Below are 24,500 nucleotides of genomic sequence, written 5' to 3'. Positions count from 1 at the left end.
TCAAGTGACTGTGACCGTTAAACTGAAACTGGTCCGCCATAGTCGATCTGCAGATCCGATTGGAGCGAAAACTCAGCCTGACTTAGATCCAATGTCAAGGAGTTTAAGTCTAACCGCACGTGGAAAAGGGGCCACCAGAAGTGCTCCGATGGGCTGAAACAGACACCCTTTGGATATAACTTAAGTATATCTTGGCCCTGAGGCCATTCCCATCAGTTCTGGGCCTATATAAGGGCCTTAAACTCTCTCTCTCTCTCATATTCCATACGAATTCTAAAACCCTAAGAAAGAGAGTAGAGGAAAAGGAAAGGAAAGAGAGAGAGTGAGAGAGAGTGAGTTGGAGATTCCTGCTGGGATTCGATCCCATTGTTCCTCGGGTTTAACTACCGCTTCTACATCGCTCTTCTGGCTATTCCGACTCCGTACTTAGGTAAGAAAACCTAACCCTAACCTGTTATAGGGTTTTAAACATTGTAAGTAATGGAATAGCTAACCTATTTCATACTGTAGGTTGCCAATCCACCATTGACAAAGGCTAAGTGTCTAAAACGAATCCGTTACACGTTTACCAGTGTAAGGTGCGGACTATAAATGTTTAGGTTATAGTTTTTAAGGCTTTCAATGTCAGTTAATGATTTATGACTGACTTGAATTGCTATCACATGCTTAGACACGATGTTTCCCACACTTTACACATATATATGAACTGTGTTGAATATAGTACATTCTTGTGTTTGTTGATATGATTGAATGCGTATGGAATTTGGATTCGTGCTTGCCATGATTATCTGTCGTGGATATATGGTTGTTGTATATGTGACAACTCCGTGGTGAAAGGGTTTGCCCTAACACCTGTTATAACCAACATATGTCATGTATGTTGAAGTGTGTAGACTAAGTATTTGTTGAAATGTCTGAATGAATATGGAATTATAATTAGTACTTGTTATGATGGATGTTTGGTAATACATGATCGTTGTATGTGTTGCAACCCCTATGTGAAAGGATTTGCTATAATATACGTTTTAAGTAAATTAATCTATGTATGTGATATGTGTAGTATAAGTGTTTGATAAAAGGCCTATATGAGGAAATGCTTGTTTAAATGTTTGAAATGGGAGTGTTGAGATAGGATTCTCAATCCCCTTCTCTATAACTATAGTTTCCTTCATGTAACCTATCTTCCTACTATGTGATTTATGGAAGTAATGCCTAGGTAAGATAACATGTGTACTATGTGTTTCATGAAATGCTTAAATGCTTGAAATGGTTAAACCATTGTGTAATGCTGCTATGCGTATCATATTTGATATATAAACTGCAACTGAGTGTGATTGGGACTATGACTTAGTCCAGGCAATTGGTAACATATCTCGATTTGGTGGCTGAGGTTGTTTTAGCCCCACAGGACATGTTCGATGAGTCCAAGCCGTACTTTGGTTGCCAACGGTGGTTAGGCCACACGGAGTGCTCGTGCACTCCATGTCGGTCAATTCGATGTACGCTCATACCGGTCAAGCTCGTCAAGTAACCCGATTGACCTGATGTATGTTCACCATGTATGGACGCTACTGCTCGAATCTAAGGTACCAAACTCACTAGTGAAAATCTCTTTAAACTTGGTACCTCGATCCGCTAAGACTCATGAGCCGGGCATGGTGGTATGCGACACCGTGGTCAAGCTGTCGACCTACGCTGGGGTGACGAGCCTCCCCGTAGTGTCCAGTGAGCAACACAACCTCGTGAGCCGAATACGGTGGTATGGGACACTGTATTCGAGCTGTCGGCGTACACTGATAAGGTGACGAGCCCTTTGTAGTGATCTCGAGCGTACGTTAAGACTGCGTAGAGGTGACGAACCTTTCCTTAGCAACAAGAGTACAAACTAGGCCTACACTGATAAGGTGACGAGCCCTTTGTAGCGACCTAGAACCGTAACATCGTATGAGATTTACTAGGATTGATGACCCTAGAATGGATCATTGTTTGGGAATTGATATAAGGGAGGTACCTTAGCTTCCCAATTCTGCTGTATGAAAAGGACTAATAAGAACTTGGTAATCACGTTCATGCACCACACTGCATGTGCCGTTTGGCATTGAGTAGAGAGCACGAGGAAGTGACTGACATGCGCGACCGTTAGATGAAGATCACAGAGGGAGTGCAGGCGAGGGCATGCATCATTTATACATACCATTCTTGCATTAATCAGAGTACCTAGGGATGTTTGATTGTATTATTTTATCATTACTGCTTGACTGAATTGAGAACATGTTAACCTTTGCTTTATTGTTCCACTGAGTTGATCACTCACTCCCACGTTACGGGACGGTGTTTTAAACACCAACCAGACTCTGTCTTAGTTGCAGATGGAGACCCGACTGATGAGGCAGAGACGGACTTCACAGATGATGCTTTCTCATATATGCAGTATTCAGGCAGGTTTACATAGACCGTTCTGATCGGCGGAGCTTTAGGGTTATACTTGTAGTGGACTATTATATTTTTGACATTTTGTATTTTGAAACAATACATGTAATTATTGACCTGATAATGTATACATACTTTGGGGACCTATACTGATTTATAAAGTTATACATATTTGAGTCAGTCTTCCACTTACGTATTACAACTGTCCCTGGATTATGTTTTATTGATTTGGCTTAATCTTATTCATATTTTATGCACTAATACAGACAACATTTAATCATCATTAAATATGTTGCATAAGTGATGCATTGGAACTCAGGAGTTGGACTTCTACTCGACCCCCGATTTTCAGGGCGTTACACTGATCCACTACAGCCTGTTGCATGCTTGCTTAGAGAATGCAGACCATCTTTCCCTAAGTGTCTCTTGTGAAGGGCATACAAGCCATATAAACAAACGGGCCCACCATGAAGATCTGTACACTGAGACAGAACATTGGCATCTATGGATTTCAATGGTGCAGTCTGCCTGATGAGTGGATGAGACTGGTTTTTACACCAAGTGATCTTTCATTGTGGGCCCTGCCATTTACATGGATGGCATGTTCTGTGTAAGTGGGAATGGCGAGACTGCAAGCTAAGTTAACATACATTTGCTGTCGGTGATCAATTCTCTTCTCAACTTTCCCTATTTTCCTTACATTTTATTCTGGATAGAAAGAAATATTACTCAAAATCAACAAATCAAGGTTTTTACCTTGGGCTTTGGATTCAGTTATCATGCAAAGCCTTCATTAAATATAATCTGCTGAAACTCTGGCCTGCCACCTTGCAAAATCCAATCCAAAAATAATATTGGTAGTGTTAAGGACGATAGAATTATAGCACAAGAAATTAACTTTGGAGTTGACTGGTATAGTTTAAAATTCATACTGAAAGTTTTTATTTCCTTACATTTTCTTCCCATCATTTCTTTGATTTATGATCTACGTTTCTGTCTGTTTTGTGTTATTCAAAAAGGAAATACAAAAGCAGGAAGGACACTGAAGTGTTATATGCAGAAGGACAGAGAAGTTTACATTTTCTTCATTATTCTTTTTCACTTCTCTGATATTCCATTGTATTAAAGAAGTCTTGTACTAAGAAAGATTTGATTCACAACTTAGAAAATTAAACAATATTTTTGTGAATTCAAATTCCTCATGTTTGAAGTAACCTTGGATTCAAGCATGGCTTAAACTGAAATTCCTTTAATGCAAAAGAAAAGAAGAAGAAGAAGAAGAAGAAACTTTTTCTACATTCTTCATTTCATTTTTCTGATATTCAGTTGTAGTAAACTGAAATTCCTACAGATTTGTAGACTTAATGCAAGGATTAGGCAGAACCTTGCTGCAATGCAGTAGTTGGAACATGAGCTTGGGGCCATGTCTTCCTTTGATCATAGGCAGGTTTTTATCAACTCAGTCTGGTCAAACTTTAGAACTGAAAGGCTAAATCTTGCCTTGAGTCTTACTATCCAACATTAAAAACTGGTGCATTAGTTGTATATCTTTGAATCAAAGTTGGGTTTGGGCTGAATCATTTCATGCGTTCAAAATGCAGTGTCTTCCCTCCTCAGTTACTTATATCCCCCCCTTTTTTTTTCTTTTTTTTTTCTTTTGCTTTAAATGAAGGTTCGTGCATTCAAAAATGCAACATCTTTCCCTGCTTAGGTAACTCATCTCCTTTTTTTTTTTTTCTTTAAATGAAGGTTGGGGAGAACGGCTATGGATCTATTCCTTCATATTCTTCAAAGCCATATGGAGGGTTTGTATTTCATATCTTAGAGTTTTGCCTCTGCTTTAGGCTGGTTATTTGGGTATTTTATTTTTTAATTAAGCCTGCTCTTTGTATATTTTCATTTGTACAGACTGCCTTCAACCCTGGAGATTGTCATCGTGGCCCATGCAGTGGGTAAAGTGATGGGTAAAGGTGGAGCAGACATAGGAAATATTCGTAAGGTATGTTCCGTTCCTGGTTATTATTGTTTTATATCAGGTAACAGGCTTGCATTTTTAACAGTCCCATTAAGTGAACTGTCCCAAAAAAAGTCAATTCAGTGCAAACATTATACCATTCATAAAAGGTGTAAAAATGATAGTTTTAAAGCATAAAAGGTCCCATTCAGTGAACTGTCCCAAAAAATTCTTCTTTTTTTAAAAGTTTCATGGAAAACCTTTGTTATTGTAATATTATGACAAGTAATGAAAAACGACGGAACATTCATACAACTTTTTAAAGATTAATCTACCTTTTTTTTGTATGTTCTCTTCAGAAGACTTTTCTGCATTTTTCTCTCTTCCGATTTTGGTGATGTCTCTTTCTATGGGGTAAATTATGGTGCCTCTGCAATATAAATTTTTGCTATGACCTGTTTGCTCTTTTTCTTTTCCTGTGAGAATCTAGTTATGAATTGTCGGTATCTAAACAGTTTATTGGCATGTTTTTGCTTCACTAGAACTAGTACTTCGTCTTTATTAAATATTAATTCTTTCATTTTTTAGTTCTATTTATAGGCAGACGCATTAAAATGATAGTGAGATAAGAATCGGTATTACCTGCTGTTGTCTTACTATGGATTTGGGGTTGAAAAAGCATGAACATGGGAACCTGCTTAATGCGGTTTCCATTTTCCGTGTCACCTCAAGCATAAAGTGGATGGGTTTCACTAATGATGCTGATCCAATACCGATTTGGAGGTTCATCCAAACATGCCCTTCAACTGTGGCATTCTCCATCTGCTGCCTTGCCTCCCTTTTTTGTTTTCTTTTTTGGTAGTGGCAGCAACTTGCCTATTGATATTCCATCTCTTTGAGGGTCCTGCAAGGGGTATAGACAAGATTGACAAAATTCTACATGCCCATTATTTGATTTGTATCCTTCTTCCAGTACTGAAACAAATCAATCAGGAATAGAGAATTGAGCTGGAAATAGAGGCAAAGCTACAGGGTAGGTGCATGATGTTCCTGCCTTTTATTATTATTAATTATTATTTTTAATATATTGCCTTTAAATCATGTCTCTCCTCTGATGGATTTTTGTTGTAGGAGGGGAAAAACCATCTTCTAATCAACCTCGTCAGGCGGAACGTGGCTATGATGAGAAACTGTACTGGTAAGTTAAATACACCCATAAAGGTTTTCCCTCAATAACAAAGAGCTCCATTGGCTTTTAGGTGTTGCACTGATGCATTGTGTATATTTGAGCAGTGACAACTGCAAAGCTTCCATCGTGGATTTCCATAGAAGCTGCTCAAATTGTTCCTTTGACCTTTGCCTAAGTCGTTGTCATGAGATACGTGGAGAAAGCCTACCTGGAGGCATTGGAGCAGTTACATTCAACTACATAAATAAAGGGAAAGCTTATGTTCATGGTGGCAAGCCTGTTTTGGGTACAATGCTCTCTCTATTAAGAAATGGTAATTCTTTGTTACTTTCTTCAGTTGCAATGCCCGAATGGAAAGCTAATGATGGCAATGGTAGCGTTCCCTGTCCTCCCAAGGAGCTCGGAGGTTGTGGCGCTTGCAATCTCGATTTGAGATGCATTTTCCCATTGGATTGGATACAACAGCTGGAAATAAGTGCAAAAGAAATAGCTTGTAGTTATGACTTTCCTGAAATGTTAGATGCTTCTTCCTACTGTCCCTTTTGTGTCAGCATGCATGATCAGGCAATGGGATTTGATGGGAAGTTGCGAGAAGTCAGTGCTAGAGAGGAGTCTTATGATAACTATTTATATTGTCTTAGTGCAAAGGATCTTCACGGTGAAGATCTTGAACATTTTCAGAAGCATTGGATTAAGGGCCAGCCTGTTGTAGTACGCAATGTGCTTCATGATAAATCTGATTTAAGCTGGGATCCTTTGGTATTTTTTTGTCCTTTGCTTGAAAGGAACAGTACCAGTCATGGGAATGATATGAAGTCAGTTAAAGCTACTGATTGTTTGGATTGGTGTGAGGTATGTTTTCTTGATATTTCTTGCATTAATTCTCCAAAAAAAAAAAGAGAAAAGTTTTATCATAAGTAATGTTAAATTGAGTTGAATGCAATCCTAGAACTCCATCATCAAGATTAGTTTCATTCCATGAAGCTGTAGCAGTTCATGTGGCAGTCTTAGAGCTTTTGTTTACTATTGCTGCTATTGAGGATTAATATTACTGATGACCGTTCATTTTAAAATGATTTAAATTGCTTTACCTGAAGAATGTTCTTGAGTGTGCTTTATTTAGGAGTCGCAAGCTCCCAGCACTCGATGACCAGACTCACTTCTTCTTCTTATCTTTTTCATACATTTTTTAGATGTATAACATTATGCAGATTGGTTAATTTCTAACTGGATGCGTTCTGTAGTAGGATTTGTTTATTGATCCTACTGTTATTATGGCACTGAAGTTATAAATGGTCTTTTTTCTTGACAGGCCTCAGTGGGCACCCGTGAAGATGGGGTTATGACTATAGAACTCCTAGAAAATGCCTTTTTCTTTTCATTGGAACTGTTCGGAAGACAATCTTACAAAGGGAAGCATTTGTCCCTCCAAAATTGTCATTTATTTTTAGGCCCTCATTTTATTTTTTGAAAAAAAGAAGAAGAAGAAGAAGAAAAAAGATGGTTGGGACTCCCTTGTAAAGGTAAAGCAAATGAAAATACTTTACTGCAGCCTTTGTTGTTTCCCACACAGATGCAAATGTCTTGTCGATGCAAAATGGTTGCATTCCCTAGTTTTCATTCTATCCAAACATGCCCTTAACTTTTTGAAACAAACGCTTTTGTGCTCTCACACCAGAATCTCTTGCTGTTTGGCTTCACGTTTTGTAAAACTAGAAGTAATACTAGTCTACCAACACAAACTAGAGAAACAAGAATCACTTAATGTCTCTCTGCATAAAATGTTTTGGATTTTGTAAAAAAAAAAAAAAATAAATTAAATAGAAGGGAGAATTGGTCCAGTGCTCTCAGAGCATTATAATTATAGCACTCCTAGTTTTTGAATGTCATGATTTTTGTCTAATCCATTGATCAAGTTGTTGACTGGACCTTTTATGTGTAAATTATCTTGACCGTCCATACTAAAGGACATTGATCAAATGGTCAATATTTTTCAGAATGGTGTGGTTTTTGCATGTTAGCCCATGAAAAATGGGTTGGACCTGGTGAACAGTATAGTGGATCAATGGATTTGACTGTCTGATTCAAGTAGGACCACTGTAACTTATAGTGCTCTGATAGCACTGGAGAATTTCTCAAGAAAAGGAGTGACACAATCATACGTCATTCTAGCATTATCTTTCAGAGATCCTTCTTGTTCATCACATACTTATTACATTTCCCCATAAATTGAGTAGGTAGTCTGGTAGTTGCTGGGAGTCTTGGTACTTGAACATTAAAGGTTGTGCTTTCATACCATACATCACTCAGAAAACTGCTCTATTTGATTATAGAGTGTGACGGTATTGGTGAACCCAACGTGGAACCACAGGTTAGATTGGGTTTTACTGCTTCAAATTATGCTTGTTTTAATCACTTGTTGTGCTCTTTCCCATTTGTTTTATTCCTGAACTTCATCTTGCAGTTTTTGGAATGGGTTGATGAAGTAGCAAACTGTCATTACTCTGAAGGCATGGGCTATACCATCTGCGATGTATGTGAAGGTAAAGCGACAATCCAGACATAACTGTAAACCATACAAAACTGTAGATCTACATCTCTCTCATTATACATGATATATGCATATGAGATGCTGATATTACAACATTTTTCCTCTGTGGTTCCTCCAAAAGTGTTTTCTCTTCGGCACTTGCCAATGTAGTTCTTTGGGTTGGGCTGCAGCCCTTGTAATTTTTCTGCTTCCTTTCTTCAATGCATATGATGCAAGGGAACTGATAATAAATGTGACTCACATTATAGCTGAAATTCGATGTTTCCGTCTCTTTTGACTTGCATGGTACAAGTTTCAGCTGATTCTGGACATTCATGGAAGAAGTATGGGCCGATATACGTCCTGGATGAACATTTGAGTGTGATTCAACCAGTTTCTTAACAGACTGCGAATGAGACACTACATATTCTATTGCAATTAGTTGAAGCTATAGGTAGAATTTGTATTTCAGAATCCATGGAAATAGGGGAATTGTTAGGGCAAAATTCAAGTATAACTTGCCACCCAAATCAATGGTACTTGTGTAATTTCTGCTTGCATATTTAATTCAAAATTTCACTTTTTCATTGGTTTGTCTAGAGATTCAGTTTTTGAACCTTGTTTCTTTGTCTATGCAGAGAAATAAGGCATGGGTTTTCATTTACCCCAACAATATATGAGGTAATGCTTCAATATTTTGGAATGGTTTTCTTTGATTTTTATTTTTATTTTTTCAAAAAATATTAGAGTGTAATTAAATTGAGAGTTGTTGTAGATGCTAATAGATTCTCAACTTTCTAAATCTGTTCTTTTACTACTATTATTGTGATCATTATGTAGAAGATTCTTGCTTAGATTCTTAGGAGATGAAATCAGTCTTTCATGAGACTAAAGGTCAGGTTCGGTGGATTCAATCAAAGTGGGAGGAGGAACACAAAAGGCTTGGTGAGAAACTGGAAACTTACATAGGTTGATGTTCTTTGGTTAGCAGGAAAAAGAAAAACAAGAGGGAAAAAAACTTCTGACTTTCCTACTTTATTTAAAAGAGAAAAGCTCATTGACTAGTTTTTGCTTTTTGTCACCTCAGAACATCATATCAAGGGCCTGGAACAGGCTGCATCTTCCTATCATAAAGTGCTTGAGGAAAATCGCACGCTCTTCAATTAAGTACAAGACCTTAAAGGTTACTGCCTGGCATTTGTAGGATTGAAGGCTATATTGATTTTGTAGGAGCTTTGAAGCCTAATATCGACTCTTTTATTTTTTTGTCATTGTTGCAGGGTGTATTAGGGGCTACTGTAGAGTGAGACCCTTCTTACCAGGGCAAGCGGATGGCCAGACTACTGTAGATTATATTGGAGAAAATGGGAGTATCATGATTGTAAATCCTCTTAAGCATGGTAAAGATACAAGGAGAGTATTTTCTTTTAACAAAGTGTTTGGAACAAATGTCACACAACGTCTGTTCTCTTTCTCAGAGAAGGTTTCTTTTATGAAATAAGGGGATATATATGATTTCTCCATGATATAATGGCAATTTTTCTGAACTGACTTTCCTTCAATATACCAATGAAAATACCCTGCATTTTAGAAATGGTGAAAATACTTTTCTGTCAGAATAGACTCAATAACTGTGTCATGAAAGCATTTTGGTTTTTGTCTAAATACTAATGTTAATATGTGAGACTCGGAATTTTGTGAGGTTACACCCTTCATAATATTCTTATAAGAAACAAGAATCAAGCAGTTATTCCAGAAGCAGATATTCTTGTCATTATCTACAGAAATATCCACTACTCTTCAATCTCCATCAAACATACACTTATAAACATTTGGGAACATGGGTTGACAGATCTTTTTAAGCAAAATTTCTTGTAATACATGAATACAATCATTCCAATAGTGATTTGGTTTTGTTGTTGATAAGCAGGACATGTTGTTATGAAAATATCACTAAATGGTATCTAAAACTGGTGTTGTTGGGTTAATTTCTTTAAAAACATCAGGGATGCATGGTAGGCTTTGGGTGAACATTTTCTTCAGTCACTCAGACTTATTGTTTTTGTGCAGTGCAAGTGTTTGCTGACACACAACCATTGATCAGATCTATTCTTGATGGTTACAATGTCTGCATCTTTGCATATGGGCAAACAGGCTGTGGAAGACATACACAATGGTAATATCAACAGTGCACTCACTAAGATAAAGTAGCTTTGATTTTCTTTAGATGAAGATGTCCAAGTTAGACAGAAAAACAGTATGATCATTGGTATTTCTGCAAGTGAATATTATGATCACACTGTGGGTTCTATGCTTACTGAGCACTCACAAAAACACTATTTTCTATTGCTTGAAATGAATTGGAATTCATTGATATTATTAGAACTCAGATCCTTTTTCCTTGCTCTCCATATCTATTGCTTGATTCAGTCCACCCTACAAGTAATTAGGATAATGTCAAGAAGTAGATCAAATGAGGAATAATTTCTTCCTTTTCTATATATAACTGGACAGCCAATAGGGGTTGTGCGGCTGTAGGTAGGGTTGTCAATGGGTAGGGTCCTATTAGGCCTATTTGAATGCTACTTTTTGACTCTTTTTTTTCCCTTGCGTGCAGGATTTTAATCAATTGTGCCTAAATTTAGGCATACAAACACTTCAGCCTTTTGACGCCACTCGTGCTAGGAGTAAACCATATAGAGGATTTGTTATTTTTTTTTAAAAAAAAATTATTTTTAATTCAAGACCATTTTCAATTTATTGTAATAAATATTATATTTTTTTTATTGTGTAGTAATATAAACTTTGTTTAATATTCAGTTTTAATTGTATTGCATCATTTTTTATGTTTCAAATATTAAGAAAATACAGGTTTTAATTGAATTATATATAATAAAAAATTACTGGCTTGCTGGGGCCTCTCAAATCTATACAAAGACTTTTTCCAGTGCTTGTATAGTTTTTTATCGGCACTTATCCGTGATTAAAAGTGTCCAAAAATTATCCTTTTACCGGTGCTTGGAGAGACTTTTGCCGGCGCTTCTTTAAGAAATACCAGCGACCAACAAAAGCGTCGGTGATGCCAAAACAAGCGTCGAAAAAGAGCACATGAGCGCCAGTAAAGGTAGCTTAGCACCGCCAGAAGCTTTACCGACATACCCCTTTACTGGCGCTTGTCTAGCAAAGGTAAAAGGATTGTCGGCGCTTTTTGGGAATTTTACCGGCGCTTCTAAGCACAGTAAAAGTCCCATTTCTTATAGTGATTGATTAGGAAGTTCAAACAAAATCGTGATGCAGCCACCTTCAAGTTGGGAGTAGAAGGATCGGGTAGCCTCATGTTTCATGGGAATGCACTTAGAATAACATTCCGCATTTGAATGCAACTGGGTGGAACCACATCACAGAAGCTGAAATGATAATCACAAAGGAACTCTGGGAAATCATGAAGCAATACCAAGAGCACCCTTAGAGTGCCTTTGTACATAAAGTGAACCTGCCCACAAGTAATAATAGAGATAAAAATGTCAGACTCCACCAGGAAAAAAAAAAAAACTGATTTTTTTTTCTTTTTTCTTTTTTGAAGGTAAGGAATTCCATTTGTTGCACCGATCACATGTGAATGTAAAAATAATAACAAGACAAACCGATTCCCCAAGTTCAACATTCCTCAAGTATGGCTCCATGAATTTGAACGAGTCAACAAGTAGGCACTGTACCAAAGGCCAACCCTTCTGAGAGTTGATTTTTAGCAATTTTGGCATGAAACTTCTGTGGCTCACCAACTCGAGCCATGCAAAGCTAAAAGAACATCAATCAGATTACCAACCTCACCGAGGAAAATGTAAAGAAAGAACATTTCTCATGCAGAATTAATGAATGATCAGATACATTATAGAACTTGAATACTTAAAAAATTGCAATTTCTAAATTCTAATCACATTCTCCACAATTTCCTTAGACGTGATTAACCTTATGAAATCTTCAAAATGGCAACAAAAAAAAAAAAAAAAAAAAAAACTAGTTATAATGAAGATTCCCCACCGTTGAGTCATTTGGCCACAAATCAATAACAGGAGGATGTGATTGGGCATAAGAGGCCAGGATAGGATTCCTATAGTAACACCAGGGCAGGTCTTAGACATGCACACTTCTAGCAAGTAATGGTTCATGGTCATCCAGATTAAGGTTTGGGGCTAGACACTTTGCAATATTCTCATCAAAACCGCTGTATAAAGTATTGAAAGTAGTAAAAAGAGCAACATGCGAACCTCCAACTGGGAACTTTCAAAGTTTGTAATGCATAGAAAGCATTCGCAAATGCTGTCAAGACCTGATGATACCATAGTTGTGTAAGATGAGGAGCAAGAAGATAATGATGACATAAAGCATGAGTAACACATACTTGAAAGTTGGAACTATCAAGGACAGGGTCAGGGGAACCAAGGTCCAAAAGCCAGTTCAGAAACAATCTGAAATATGCCCTTGGGCTGAAAGCACCTTTCTTCTCTTCTGCATCCTTTTGGATAACTCTCACAGTCACTGACAAAATCTGCCACTTGTCATAATGAGAACACTGTAAGTAACCATAATGAAAGCAGCAGTATAAATTTTAATTTTATTTTTAAAAAAGAGAACAAAAAATTTTCCTTGTGTGTTTCAACCTTGGGCAAAAGAAACACTTTACTTGCTCCTTGGTCCACCGCACAATACTAACAACAACAAAGATAAAATGAAGTTACAAATCAGTAACTTTAGTGTTTTTTATTTTTATTTTTATTTAGTGTTTTTTTCTTTAAATAAGCAATTTAAAATTGTCCATGACAATAAGCAACAGAAGAATTCTCACAATTTTTTTAAAAATTTATTTTTATTTTAACTTTAGTGTTTTTTTTTTTTTAAAAAAAATTATTTTAACTTTAGTGTTTTTTTTAAAATTTTTTTAAAATGATAATAAAAATGAAAAATACTATGAAATGAAATTGAAAACTGAAATTAAAAAGCCATGTAGGAATTTCCATTGGAAAATGGTTTATAGACTGGTTGGCTTCTTAAGAATGCTGTTTCTTTTCAATGCTATTTTTTTCTCGATAATGCTTATATTCTTGTGTATGAATAAACTGCAGGTTTCTTGTCTGTTTGCTGAGTGGTGTTGGATTTCACCAAATGATACATAAGTCTACATGCATGCCTGTTTATCTATTGAATTAGCAAACCTTTACAAGAAGGGTGTAGCCATGAAAGATGAAAGCTCACCTTTCCTCCAAAATGGAAGATGAGAGGCAAGAGAACAATAGTTGGAATTCCCACAAGGTAGAAAGTTTTGAGGTTAATGAGAGCACTGATCTTTTGCCACCCGCATCCTATAACAGGCTGTGACTGATTCAAATTGAGAATCTTCACAAACATGAAAGTGAAAATGACTAAAAGCTACTATAAATATGATTTTCAGGAGCATAAATCCAGAACTCACTTAGTCGACTCAGTTGAATTCCCACATTGATTATCAAAGTGTGAAATTCCAATGGAAATAAAGAAGCAGTCGGAAGCTGAAAACTTCAACAATTCTTCCGAAGCATCACCAAAAAACAGAGGCTAGAAAAGAACATTCACTTTGTCTCCAACGCAATGTCTGGCATTCAAAAACCAATTTCGAATATCAATATTTTCTTCTGGGCAAGCCACTCTTGTAAAAAAAAATAGAACAAACTGTATATCAAATGAAATGAAACTCTGACAGAACACTTAATAATCTATCTGAAACACATCCTAAGCAAAGTAATTAAGGTCAGGGGTGCTGAGTAAGAATGGATGCCATGTCAGTTGTACCTATTGCAGAAACATCACTGAACCTTTCTTATAAAATAATAGGTGAGAGAATTCTAGGTACTTAAACAATAAATCTTGTACTGAAAGAAGCCAGGCCAACAGTTATAATATATTTCAGGGAACTTTTTAACGTATGCTGGGTCTTTGGCAGCTATAGATAGATGGTTATGAAAAGAAACATAACAAGTATCCACATTCAACCAAAAAATTTTCTAACATTGGTCAATGGGTTCTTATAAGCTTTGAAATTCTTAGGGCATGCTGCATTGTGGATCTTGACTTACCAATTTTAGAGATTATCATGTTAACTTTTAGTGGAATCAAATGAACAATCTGATTTCATGACTAGGATAATGAAATGCATACATACAATCATCTAGAAAACCATAAACTAGAAGTAGGATTAGCCAAATCCCTTGAGTTATACCGATCCAATAATGCATGACACTTTTTTAGGAGTTGGGGCTTGATGATGAACGACTCCAATCATCACTCAACATGTCCTTTCAACACATCTAACTCACATTCTTACTAATTTTTCCTTAAGTATATGTACTTATAGATTGGTAATCTCCCACATTTTTTTTTATAGTTTGAATGGAAATGCCAGGAGCCTATATTATTTATAAATTTAAATTCTCCATCTAATCATAGAAAGTCTCAAAGGAATTCTTTTAAGATGTGAGAATCATACCCCCATTCACTGAAACATTTAAAATAATAATAAGGTTATCTGGATGAACAAAGATTAGATAACTATAACCATTATATATGTGCAAACAGGAGTGCAATTATACAATAACAGTTGATCTAGGTCAGATTTTTTTCTTTTTCTTTTTTCTATTTTCTTTTTCTTTTTCTTTTCTTTGTTTCTTTTTACTTGTTTTTTTTTTTCCTTTCTTTTTTTTTCTTCCTTTTAATAGGGTATGAGCTATTGTAAAACCACCAACTTCAACTGTATAGCTCCTCATCAATGTTGACCTGCAAAACAAATTGAGCATTACCTACACAAATAGCTTTAGCTGCCATGATTTCAGCAGTGAATTAAGACTGAGCAATGATAAAAAGTTTAGTATTCTACAATGATAAGCCATGGGTCCCTACACATGCATGGCTCAGTGATAGACTCACAACAATTTCAATACACAAGTCATGGGTTCGAAAACCCATTGTGGTGTGTGGGTGTTAAGAAAAAAAGAAAAAAGAAAAGAAAAGAAAAGGGGCTAAGAAAAGTATTGTAGCTTTAAGGATAATTATCTGGTTTCAAGCTCATGTCCATCTTATCTGCCCTGAGGTGTTGTAGCTTTAAGGATAATTATCCCGTTTCACCCTACCTATGTTTTGGCTTCAGCAAGCTGGACCCGTAAGAGGCATTGTCACACCCAATTCATGGAACAGTTAGGACATTCAGATCAATGCCAAATGATTATCATTGTACTATAGTAATTAAAGTAGTTGATTTTTTTTCCGACAACCGTGTTATCTTATACATGGCCCACTGTATGAGCAGACCAGCTTGAAGCTCAAGCCAGGTCACTACGAGATGGGACCCACATAAATTTACAGACCAGATGACAAATTATGAAAAAAATTACTAAGTGTGCACCTGCATGCAACATTGTAGCTAACCACTCCATCATTTGGCACATTTCTCATTTGAATTGTGCATTAGGTGATGGCCCATCAGTGGGCCCCATCCAGTGAGCAATCATAAAAACCAGCCTAACCATCCACAAAGGAATGCACAAGATTGAAATTCATAATTGGATAGAGACTATGTACATATAAAATAGATAGTGCACAGAACTAAAAGAAGGCATTTACAGAGCAAAGTATAAAAGAGAATCCAGAAACACTTAGGAATGCTCTTTTTCACAGGCCATCTATCTGAATAGAGAGAGAAAAAAAAGCATATAGATCCAGAATATATACATTGGGAATGCAAAGAAACATCAAGTGCCCTACCACCTGATGCACATTGGGATAGAACTCAAGTGTCCCACAATTTGATGCACATTGGCATAGAACTCAAGTTCCCACATTGGGCTTGTGCTTTGGCCCATTGAATTTGGGTTTCAACATAGTAAATCCCTAATTAGGAAATCACTACGGTTGAAATTGATGAAATCTCGACTCTTACCTATTTCAGATTTTCATCATAATCACTAAGGTTAAAATTGATGTATGCATCGACTCCCCTGAACTTAATGGCGGCTCGATTGTAAGCCCTGAAATTAGGGTGGTTTGCCTAAATGAAAATTTCAGAAAACCAGTCTAAAAAAGTTCAACAAAGAATCACCAATAAACAACAAGGGCCTTCTTCCAAAATGACAATTACCAAGCAGCAGAGAGAGAAGATAGAGTCAGGGGCTGGTAGAAGGGGAGAGAGAGAGAGAGAGAGAGAGAGAGAGAGAGAGAGAGAGAGAGAGAGTCGCGTAGGGGCTGGGAATGAAATGAAGGTAGGGTTGATATATATATATATATATATATATATAGAGAGTAAGATATCCGTCGGGGCCTTTACCCCTTTTTGTTGTAGTGTTAAGACCGTTTATTTAAAGAACATAAAAATCCACGGTAGAAGAGTGAAATACCTGAGAAGTTCTTGGTACCAGGAGCGTTGTAGGTGAAACACAAAATTGAGGTCAGGGTCTTTGAGGGTGGTTGTCTCATCAATCTCCTCATCAGCCTTGTCAGTCATATGGCAATGGGAGGATCCTTTCAGATCGAATCGCCTATGAATACGGAACTCCGAGCAAAACAAATTGCCCATGACCATGAAGCAGACCTATTTTTTGTTTTCACCAAAAAAGGTTGAATGGATATTAATCATTTCAATGCATAAACAAATCTTAGCAACAGAATTTCAATCTCTGCACAGGATCTGAACCTTTTGCCCACCCACCGGTTTAACACAATGCACGCCAAAGAACTTTGTGACCAAAGAGTTTTCGTATTGAGAAACATGTTGGTAGTAGCTGGGAAGAATCCTGATGAGTACCTGTACATTGGTTATCAAGAGGACAATCATGACTCAGATTTGAATTCAAACTTGTTGATTTCTATAGATGAAGGTAATCAGCCTAGGATGTGTTTTGCTCAGGCTGCAAGGAAAATAGTTTATGGTTTTTGGGATTACTACCATTAGTAAAATTACTCTCTGCAAGCAGCAAGGAGAGAAGATTATTACTGAAGGCCCTTCAAACCCCATCTACAAGTAGTCGGAGATTTGAGTGAATAATACAGGACCGCAGCAGAATTGTAATTACTCTCTACTACATGCATCAAAGATCTGAAAAGATAAAGGAAATAAAAAAAGAAACAGTTCATATCATTTAAGAAAAACCAGTAAAAAAACTACAACTATAAATTTTATCAAAGAGAGGATACCAAGGTAAATCCGATATTGAACTCATACTGCTTAAATCCGATAGAGATGATAGAGATGAACTTATGCATTAAATCCACTATGGAGCACGAAATTCATTGATCAAGATGCTTATCTTTGCATATGTTACTGGAGATAGCCAAAATCCCCACTTCAACCAAGGTGGTAATGAGGTTGTAATTGTCACGCCCCAAACTCGGAAACCGGGCTCACAAAATTCTCAATCGCCGAATTTGGTACCGACAGCCTCCGTAGTACCCCATTCTCGGCTCCCGGCATCCATACGCCAGGTTCCGATCCTGGGATCCTACAAGGAGGATTTTCCAACATGAATTTTTCTCGTAAGAAGCATAACCACAAGTATACCCAAATTACAAGAACAACATCATCACCATATATCTACTAATATAATCATTCGAGTACAATGCTAAAATGGAAATACAATATAAAGGTATCAAAGAAAACTCCAAAAGCTCCACCGCACGCTCCTGCCTCAGGTCGGCTGCAACCTAACATCACCTACATGCACCTATCGTGCATAAGCTTATAGAAAGCTTAGAGGGTGGTGAAAGTGTGTGGGCAAGATAAGTGCCAAGAACACAAATACAATGCCATAAATCATAAAATATCGGAATAAGCAGAAATACTGACAAGATCATGAATCATACGATATCAGAGTAAGCGGAAATATACCAGTAAGTCCATGAGTGCTATCAGTCGTACCAAGGTAATGAGATGCAGGGCATGAATGCTAACGACCATATCAAGCTATGCAATGCAAAACATAATAAGACAATAACAGATGCTGAGGATGCAATGCAATATGCAAATCCTGACGAGCCACGAATACCATCAACCTCCTCTAGGCCATACATCAAAGCTGCGCGTATCACGCGATCATGTGGAGATAACTCTGTCTCACAAGGAGTCCCATAAACATCTCAGCCCAATGGCATCTGCTTTAATCAATCATCCATCACAACATGCATACGAATGATGGGGGTCCACAAAAGGATAGTGGGTCTAGTCTAAATATCAAGATAAGCTTTAAACAAAGAATACTCCAAACCTGATACTGCATATCCTTCCATCTACGGTAAGGGGTGATATAGACTGCCTTGCCGAAGCTCACTGATTAAAATGTGGCACTACAGTTAAGGAAGGAATCCAACTTATAGCCACCACAACATCGGACGATGCTTTCGATGTGGGACAAAGTTTCGCCTTCACTGTGTGCACAGTAGCTTGCCAATCACTAGTAGCTCGCCCAGACCTGGTGCTCCCGTGGTCCCGCCCACGTGCGCCTGCCCACATGTGGTCACAGTGATGGAGCATCACAATATCCCCTATTAAGGGCAGAGCCGATTCTAAGTACAATAAGTGGGCTTCCTTACCCTCTCTTTCGTACAAGAAACTGGACTTTCCTATGGGCCCAATATATACACAAGGTAGATTCCAAGGTATAGGTATCATGATGCTATGTTGTCGCATACTCATAATTGGTATCGATAATCGGAATCGGCCGAACAAGACCTAAGGGAAGGTCACAATGTGGACATTAAACCATCATTGCCCAACAATGTGGCCATTTAACCAACATTGCTCCTAAGGAGTGGCCCATACAAGGGATTCATACACAACTTAACGGGTCATACATACATCGCACTGGGCCTCAACCATGGGTCTTTAATACATCACAATGGGCCTCACCAAATGGGCCGAAAATATATCACAATGGGCCACATCCCATGGGCTTCAAATATGCAACAAGTGGGCCCTACACCTGGGCCTCAAAACATGCAACAGGTGAGCCCTTCTCATGGGTCAAAGATACATCATGATGGGCTACATGTGTATTAAAGTGGGCCTCTCGAATGGGCCACAAAATACATCAAAGTGGGCCTCTCGAATGGGCCACAAAATACATCAAAGTGGGCCTCACAGATAGCCACAAAATACATCAAGGTGGGCCTCACAGATGGCCACAAAATACATAAAGGTGGGCCTCACAAATGGTCACAAATTACATCAAGGTGGGCCTCATGGATGGGCTATAAACACATCAAAGGTGGGCCTCATGGATGGGCCATAAACACATCAAAGGTGGGCCTCATACCAGAAAATGAATGGACAGCGTGGATGAAACACATTCACCATGGTGCATCTCACGCACTGACGGATGGCGTGTATAAAACACATACACAATAAGGGGGCCCCATCGTCCAGGGGCAAATGGACAGTGTGCATATAGATTAATACATCAAGGTGGGTCCATCCCACACGTGCAGCACGTGTGGGGTGGGCCCCCACACGTCTGCCAGAAGGGTGGGCAGTAGGGATAAAATACATATATCATGGTGTCCCATGAAGCTGGGCAGCGTGAATATACAACACATACACCATCTTGGGCCTCACAATACAATCCATGGTAGGATGCCCCAAGTGAATAATCTAATCTGTTCACCGTCATGGCCACCTCGAATGAGGTCAAATAGACTCTGACTAGGACTGGTTTGGGTGACAAGGGACTCCAAAGAGGGCCCTAGAGTGTTTCAATAGATGGGCATTAATACCCTTAGTACGGCCCATTCGAGACTCATATTTGCCTCAAAATTTGGCACATGACCTAAAATTATAAGGAGAAGATGGTGGATGGTGTGGATTAAACAATTTCATCATGGTGGGGTCCACGTGAGGTGTCAGCCCAATAATGCTTCCACCCTCACCGTCATTGGATAAAAACGTCCAGGGACTTACTCTTGTTTTTTCTTCTTCTCTTTCTTCCTTTATTTTTATTTTATTCTACTATATGGGGCCCACTAGTGGATAATCCATTCCGTCTATTATATCGACCAGCTCTCTATGGACCAAAGGAGTCTAATGATGGATAGGTCCACCACTTATACACACAACAGTAGGTATTAAAAGGTTCCAACAGTGGGACTTTGTTTCCCTCAATGTGGTCCATTAAGAACTAAGATTTGTCTCATTTTTCAACTCATTGCCTAAAACTACATGGGGAAGGTGGTGGACGGCATGGATTAAACAAATACATCAAGGTGGGATCCATGGTTGGGACGTCCCCACCCCACGTTGGCATGGTTGACGTGAGGGGTGCTCCCACTACCACCATCAGTTGTGGTGTGGTCCACCTGATGGTTGGATCGAGTAGATTTCTGGGCTCCATGGCTAAAATGTGCCAGAAAATGGGCGTATGGTGTGGATCTAAGAAATACATCAATATAGGTCCCATGAGTGAAAACTCACTCCAAACCTCCTAAGCAAAAAGTAAGAAATGACGTGGAACCCTTAGCATTTGTGGTATGGCGCACTTGGGAATCAGATTGGCTTCACATTTCGGCTCAATGCCTAAAATTGGTTGGGGAATGAAATGGATGGCATGGATTGGGTGCATACATCAAGGTGGGGCCTACATAGACAGCCTTTCCCAATAGCTTTGAACCAAAGCTAATATTTGTTTTTTTTTTCCACTTAACGTCCAGCGTCCCTGGACACTGGACGGTTTGGGCTCACACATATATTAGGTGGGCCCTGCTCATGTGGGCCACCAAATGATGGATGGTGTGCATACAACACATAAAGTGGGCCCCACCAACAGATAACTTGGATAAAATACATGCCTCATGGTGAGGTCCATCCAAGTGGGCCACACGGCTACATCACAACACAAAAAAAAATATGAAAAAGAGAGGGAAAGAGAGATAGAAAGAGAGAGGGACACGTGTGATGGAGGGCTCCGCCACTATGAGCCCTCCCTTGCATTCAATCATACATCAAGTGGGTCCCAATAAATGTGGGCCCATCAAATCAAAGATCAATGGTGGAGATTCCGTCTCCACCAAAATGGAAGGTCTAGATGACCTCTTTTAAACTTAGAAAGTAAACATCATGATGGGGTACATGGAGAATGGCCCCGTCATGGAATGATCATGATAATTAAGGTGGGCCATCAGCCACATCTTAGGGTCCAAAGTGAGATCCATACCATCGATCGGTAGGCCTCACTTGGTCCATCATAAAAACATGAAAACTAGCCTATAGAAGCACCTACCGTTCGATTTTCTTGGTCCGTTGGAAAGTCGATCTCCTTATGCTTCTCTTTGATGGAGGGTGAGGAGGTTTGAAAGGATAGGATGGAGGATTTGGGATGTGAAAGTGGGCCACACACATGCACTTTCTCTCCTTAGAATGCATGGACGTCCACCCTCTCCTCTTGCTTGGAATATGTGAAGGAGAAGGAGAGAGAGAGAGGTGGTTGTAAGGGAGAGGTGATGGATGTGAGGTGAGTGATGGGTAGCGTGAGAGACTTGTTGACTTTTAGGGTTTGCTTGACTTGTGGAGAAAGAAAGCATGGGTGTGTGTACTTGACATGAGGTGAATGATTAATTGATTGATTGAGTGATGGGATATGTTGTAGAGATTCTCTTGGGATTACAAATGCGCGGCGTTTTCTTCGAAATAAACGTCGACCCACATCTCCCTACCAGGGTATCGGATCGGTATGTAAGACACGACGTTGGAACCGCAACGACGGTGCGGTCGCAATGGTACAAGTCTTAGATTAGGCCGACTCAGATATACGAGATACGACTTAGGGTCCTTTGCAAATATCGATTATAGGTCACAACTTGCCGGAATTCGTCGGGAAGGATCGCGGGAGTCGACGGAACAGTACGGACTAGGATATGGGTCTTACAGTAATAGAAATTAGAACATATAGTAAATAAAAATGAATGTTTCCCTTTAATACTTGAAGTAAAGGAACATATTGTCACGCACCAAACCCGGAAACCGGACTCACAAAATTTTCGATCGCTGAATCTGGTGCCAACAACCTTTGTAGTACCCCATTCTCGTCTCCCAGCGCGTATACGCTAGATTCCAATCCTGGGATCCTATAAGGAGGATTTTCTGACATACATTTAGCTCGTAATAAGCATAACCACAAGTTTACCCAAATCACAAAGGCAACATCATCATCACATATCCACTAATATAAACATTTAAATACAATGCTGAAAGGAAAATACATATATCGAAATCAAAGCTTCAGAAGACAGCTGCACGCTCCAAGCTCAACGCTGCTGTGACCTAATGCCACCTGCACGCATCTATTATGCATAAGCTTATAGAAAGCTTAGAGGATGGTGAAAAAGTGTGCGAGATAAGTGCCAAGCACACAAATACAATGCCATAATCATACAATATCGGAAATACTGGCAAGATCATGAATCATACGATATTAGAGTAAGTGGAAACATACTGGTAAGTCCATGAGTCATACAATATCAGAGTACGAAATGTAGATCAAAATGAGCCAAATATCAGATGCTGAGTATGTAATACAATATGCAAATCCTGATGAGCCACAAATACCCTCAACCTCATCCAAGCCATATAAATGCAGAATCATAGTATCCCAAAATATTAAGTGTTGCTAATGCAATGCAATATGTGATGCGAATGAAATGACTAAGCTGGAGTGAAGTCGGGATGATAGTACGTAGTATTGCAGGCTATGGGGTTCATCAAAAGGGACTTCTATCCAAACCAGTCTTATACCTAAATTTGGATAGTCAGACTCAAAGTGGTAGACCCCTGATCTCAAGTTAGTCGTGCGCTCCAACTAAAATTTTGGCCATTGCGAAGGTATACGTAATAAATAGTTGCGCACCACCAGCTCAAGTGGATAGTGAATGAATGAATGAATATAATGCTAAGTATGCAACTCCTGCTCCACAAATCAATACTGTACGTCTCTGGGATCATCAACGGGGTTTAATACACTCCAAGCTGGCTACCGCCCCAGCCGGCCACGGAGCCCAGCGAGTGGAAAAGACCTCACTACCCGCCTGCCAGTAGTATACCAATGCTTACCCGGCTCGTTGATAGCAGACCCAATTAGGAGCTGGTTAAACTCAGCCTAGCTTATAGCCTCCTCACTTGGGCAGATAAGGCCACACCCCCTCCCAACTAACTACGACACAATGGGAGACGCGACCTACTGGTATTTGGCACTTGAGAGCTTATGTATCCACTCAGTCTAAACATTGGGGCATCTCCTGGCCTTGGAGGTTTAGGGCACTACCAGAAAAATGGGCAAAGGCTACGGATTTAATTCGTAGCCATAGACCTATAGCTACGGATTCAATCAGTAGTAGGTCTGTGGCACAACCGTCGTCGTACGTCCCGAAACAATAGGTTTAAAACCTATGGCTATGGATCTAATCCGTAGCAATAGGTTAAAATAGCTACGGATATAATCCGTAGAAAATTTTTCTGTAGCCAAAAAACCTACAGCTACGGATATTATTGGTAGCTAAAAGTAGTGTTGGATCCGTAGCAATAGCCCGAATTTTATAACAGCTACGGTTAATATTCGTAGCTATAGCCTACATTAAAAAAAATTTATCATCATTCATTCATTCATTCAATTGCCACCTGTATAATCATTTATTCATTCAATTACCAACTACATAATCATTCATTCATTCAATTACAATCATTCATTCATTCAATTATCACCTGCATAATCATTCATTCATTCAATTACATTCATATATGAGTTGCCTCAGATTGAAGCAATTACTAATGGTGAAGAGTTACAAGACCATTCAGTAATGGTGAACCAAGAACCATTCTCTGGCCTCATATGAGCTGCCTCAGATTGAAGCAAGGCAAGAGAAACACTTTCATTTCAGTTGTGGATGACTTTCATGGCCAACTGGTGAGCAGTCTTGTTCTGCAACTTTGCAAGTTCATCCATGGTTTCATATGTGTCTTTATCAGCAAAAAGCTTTAGATTAAATCGTGCCGGTGCCTTTGTTATGCCCTCCCACTTCTCAACTGTCTCTTTCAGTTTGTCAAAGCCCTGCATAAGACAGGAAGAAACTTAATGTATGCTTACTTTGCTGGTATAGAACCGTTCGAATTTTCCATTAGTTGCCCCAGGAATGATATGTAGATGAAAATGGGGCAAAACCAAGCATTAAGACACTGCTGATATAGAAATTTTCTGTGGCAGTGTTCTTTTAAAAATGGTTAGACATTTGCTAAATTTCAGATCCCAGAACCCATGAAATAATTCAAGTTGCAAGTATGGCTGGAAGAAATTCAGAAGTTGTAAATAACATGACCCACATACAAACTTGGGTACTTACCA

General features: G+C 38.7%; 1 protein-coding gene and 2 long non-coding RNA genes across 7 annotated transcripts in view; 2 read left to right on the top strand and 1 right to left on the bottom strand.

The window, feature by feature from the left end:
- The window catches only part of LOC131246194 (uncharacterized), a 74,686-nt gene extending 61,703 nt beyond the window's left edge, over positions 1-12,983 (bottom strand). For 3 of the 5 annotated variants that reach the window (XR_009171234.1, XR_009171233.1, XR_009171236.1), the window contains exons 1-5: positions 12,765-12,983; positions 12,506-12,652; positions 12,372-12,433; positions 11,748-11,901; positions 11,405-11,596 (exon numbers count right to left, since the gene is read on the bottom strand). Coding sequence is in view for 1 of the 5 variants with exons in the window: in XM_058246102.1 (XP_058102085.1) it covers positions 11,405-11,440 (36 nt within the window). In the remaining 4 variants the exon portion in view is untranslated. The other 2 variants (XR_009171235.1, XM_058246102.1) reach the window with 2 other exon arrangements.
- On the top strand, positions 3,915-8,763 carry LOC131246195 (uncharacterized). Its single transcript, XR_009171237.1, has 4 exons — positions 3,915-4,235; positions 7,907-7,944; positions 8,038-8,639; positions 8,742-8,763. It is a non-coding gene; the product is annotated as an uncharacterized LOC131246195 (long non-coding RNA).
- Positions 8,958-9,532, top strand: LOC131246196 (uncharacterized). The gene is made up of 3 exons (XR_009171238.1): positions 8,958-9,048; positions 9,191-9,286; positions 9,384-9,532. It is a non-coding gene; the product is annotated as an uncharacterized LOC131246196 (long non-coding RNA).
- Positions 12,984-24,500: the final 11,517 nt, after the last annotated feature.

Source organism: Magnolia sinica, chromosome 5 (genome assembly GCF_029962835.1).
Source record: "Magnolia sinica isolate HGM2019 chromosome 5, MsV1, whole genome shotgun sequence".
NCBI lineage: Eukaryota > Viridiplantae > Streptophyta > Magnoliopsida > Magnoliales > Magnoliaceae > Magnolia > Magnolia sinica.
Note: the sequence above shows the minus strand (reverse complement) of the source record. Positions and strands in the feature narration are given on the sequence as shown.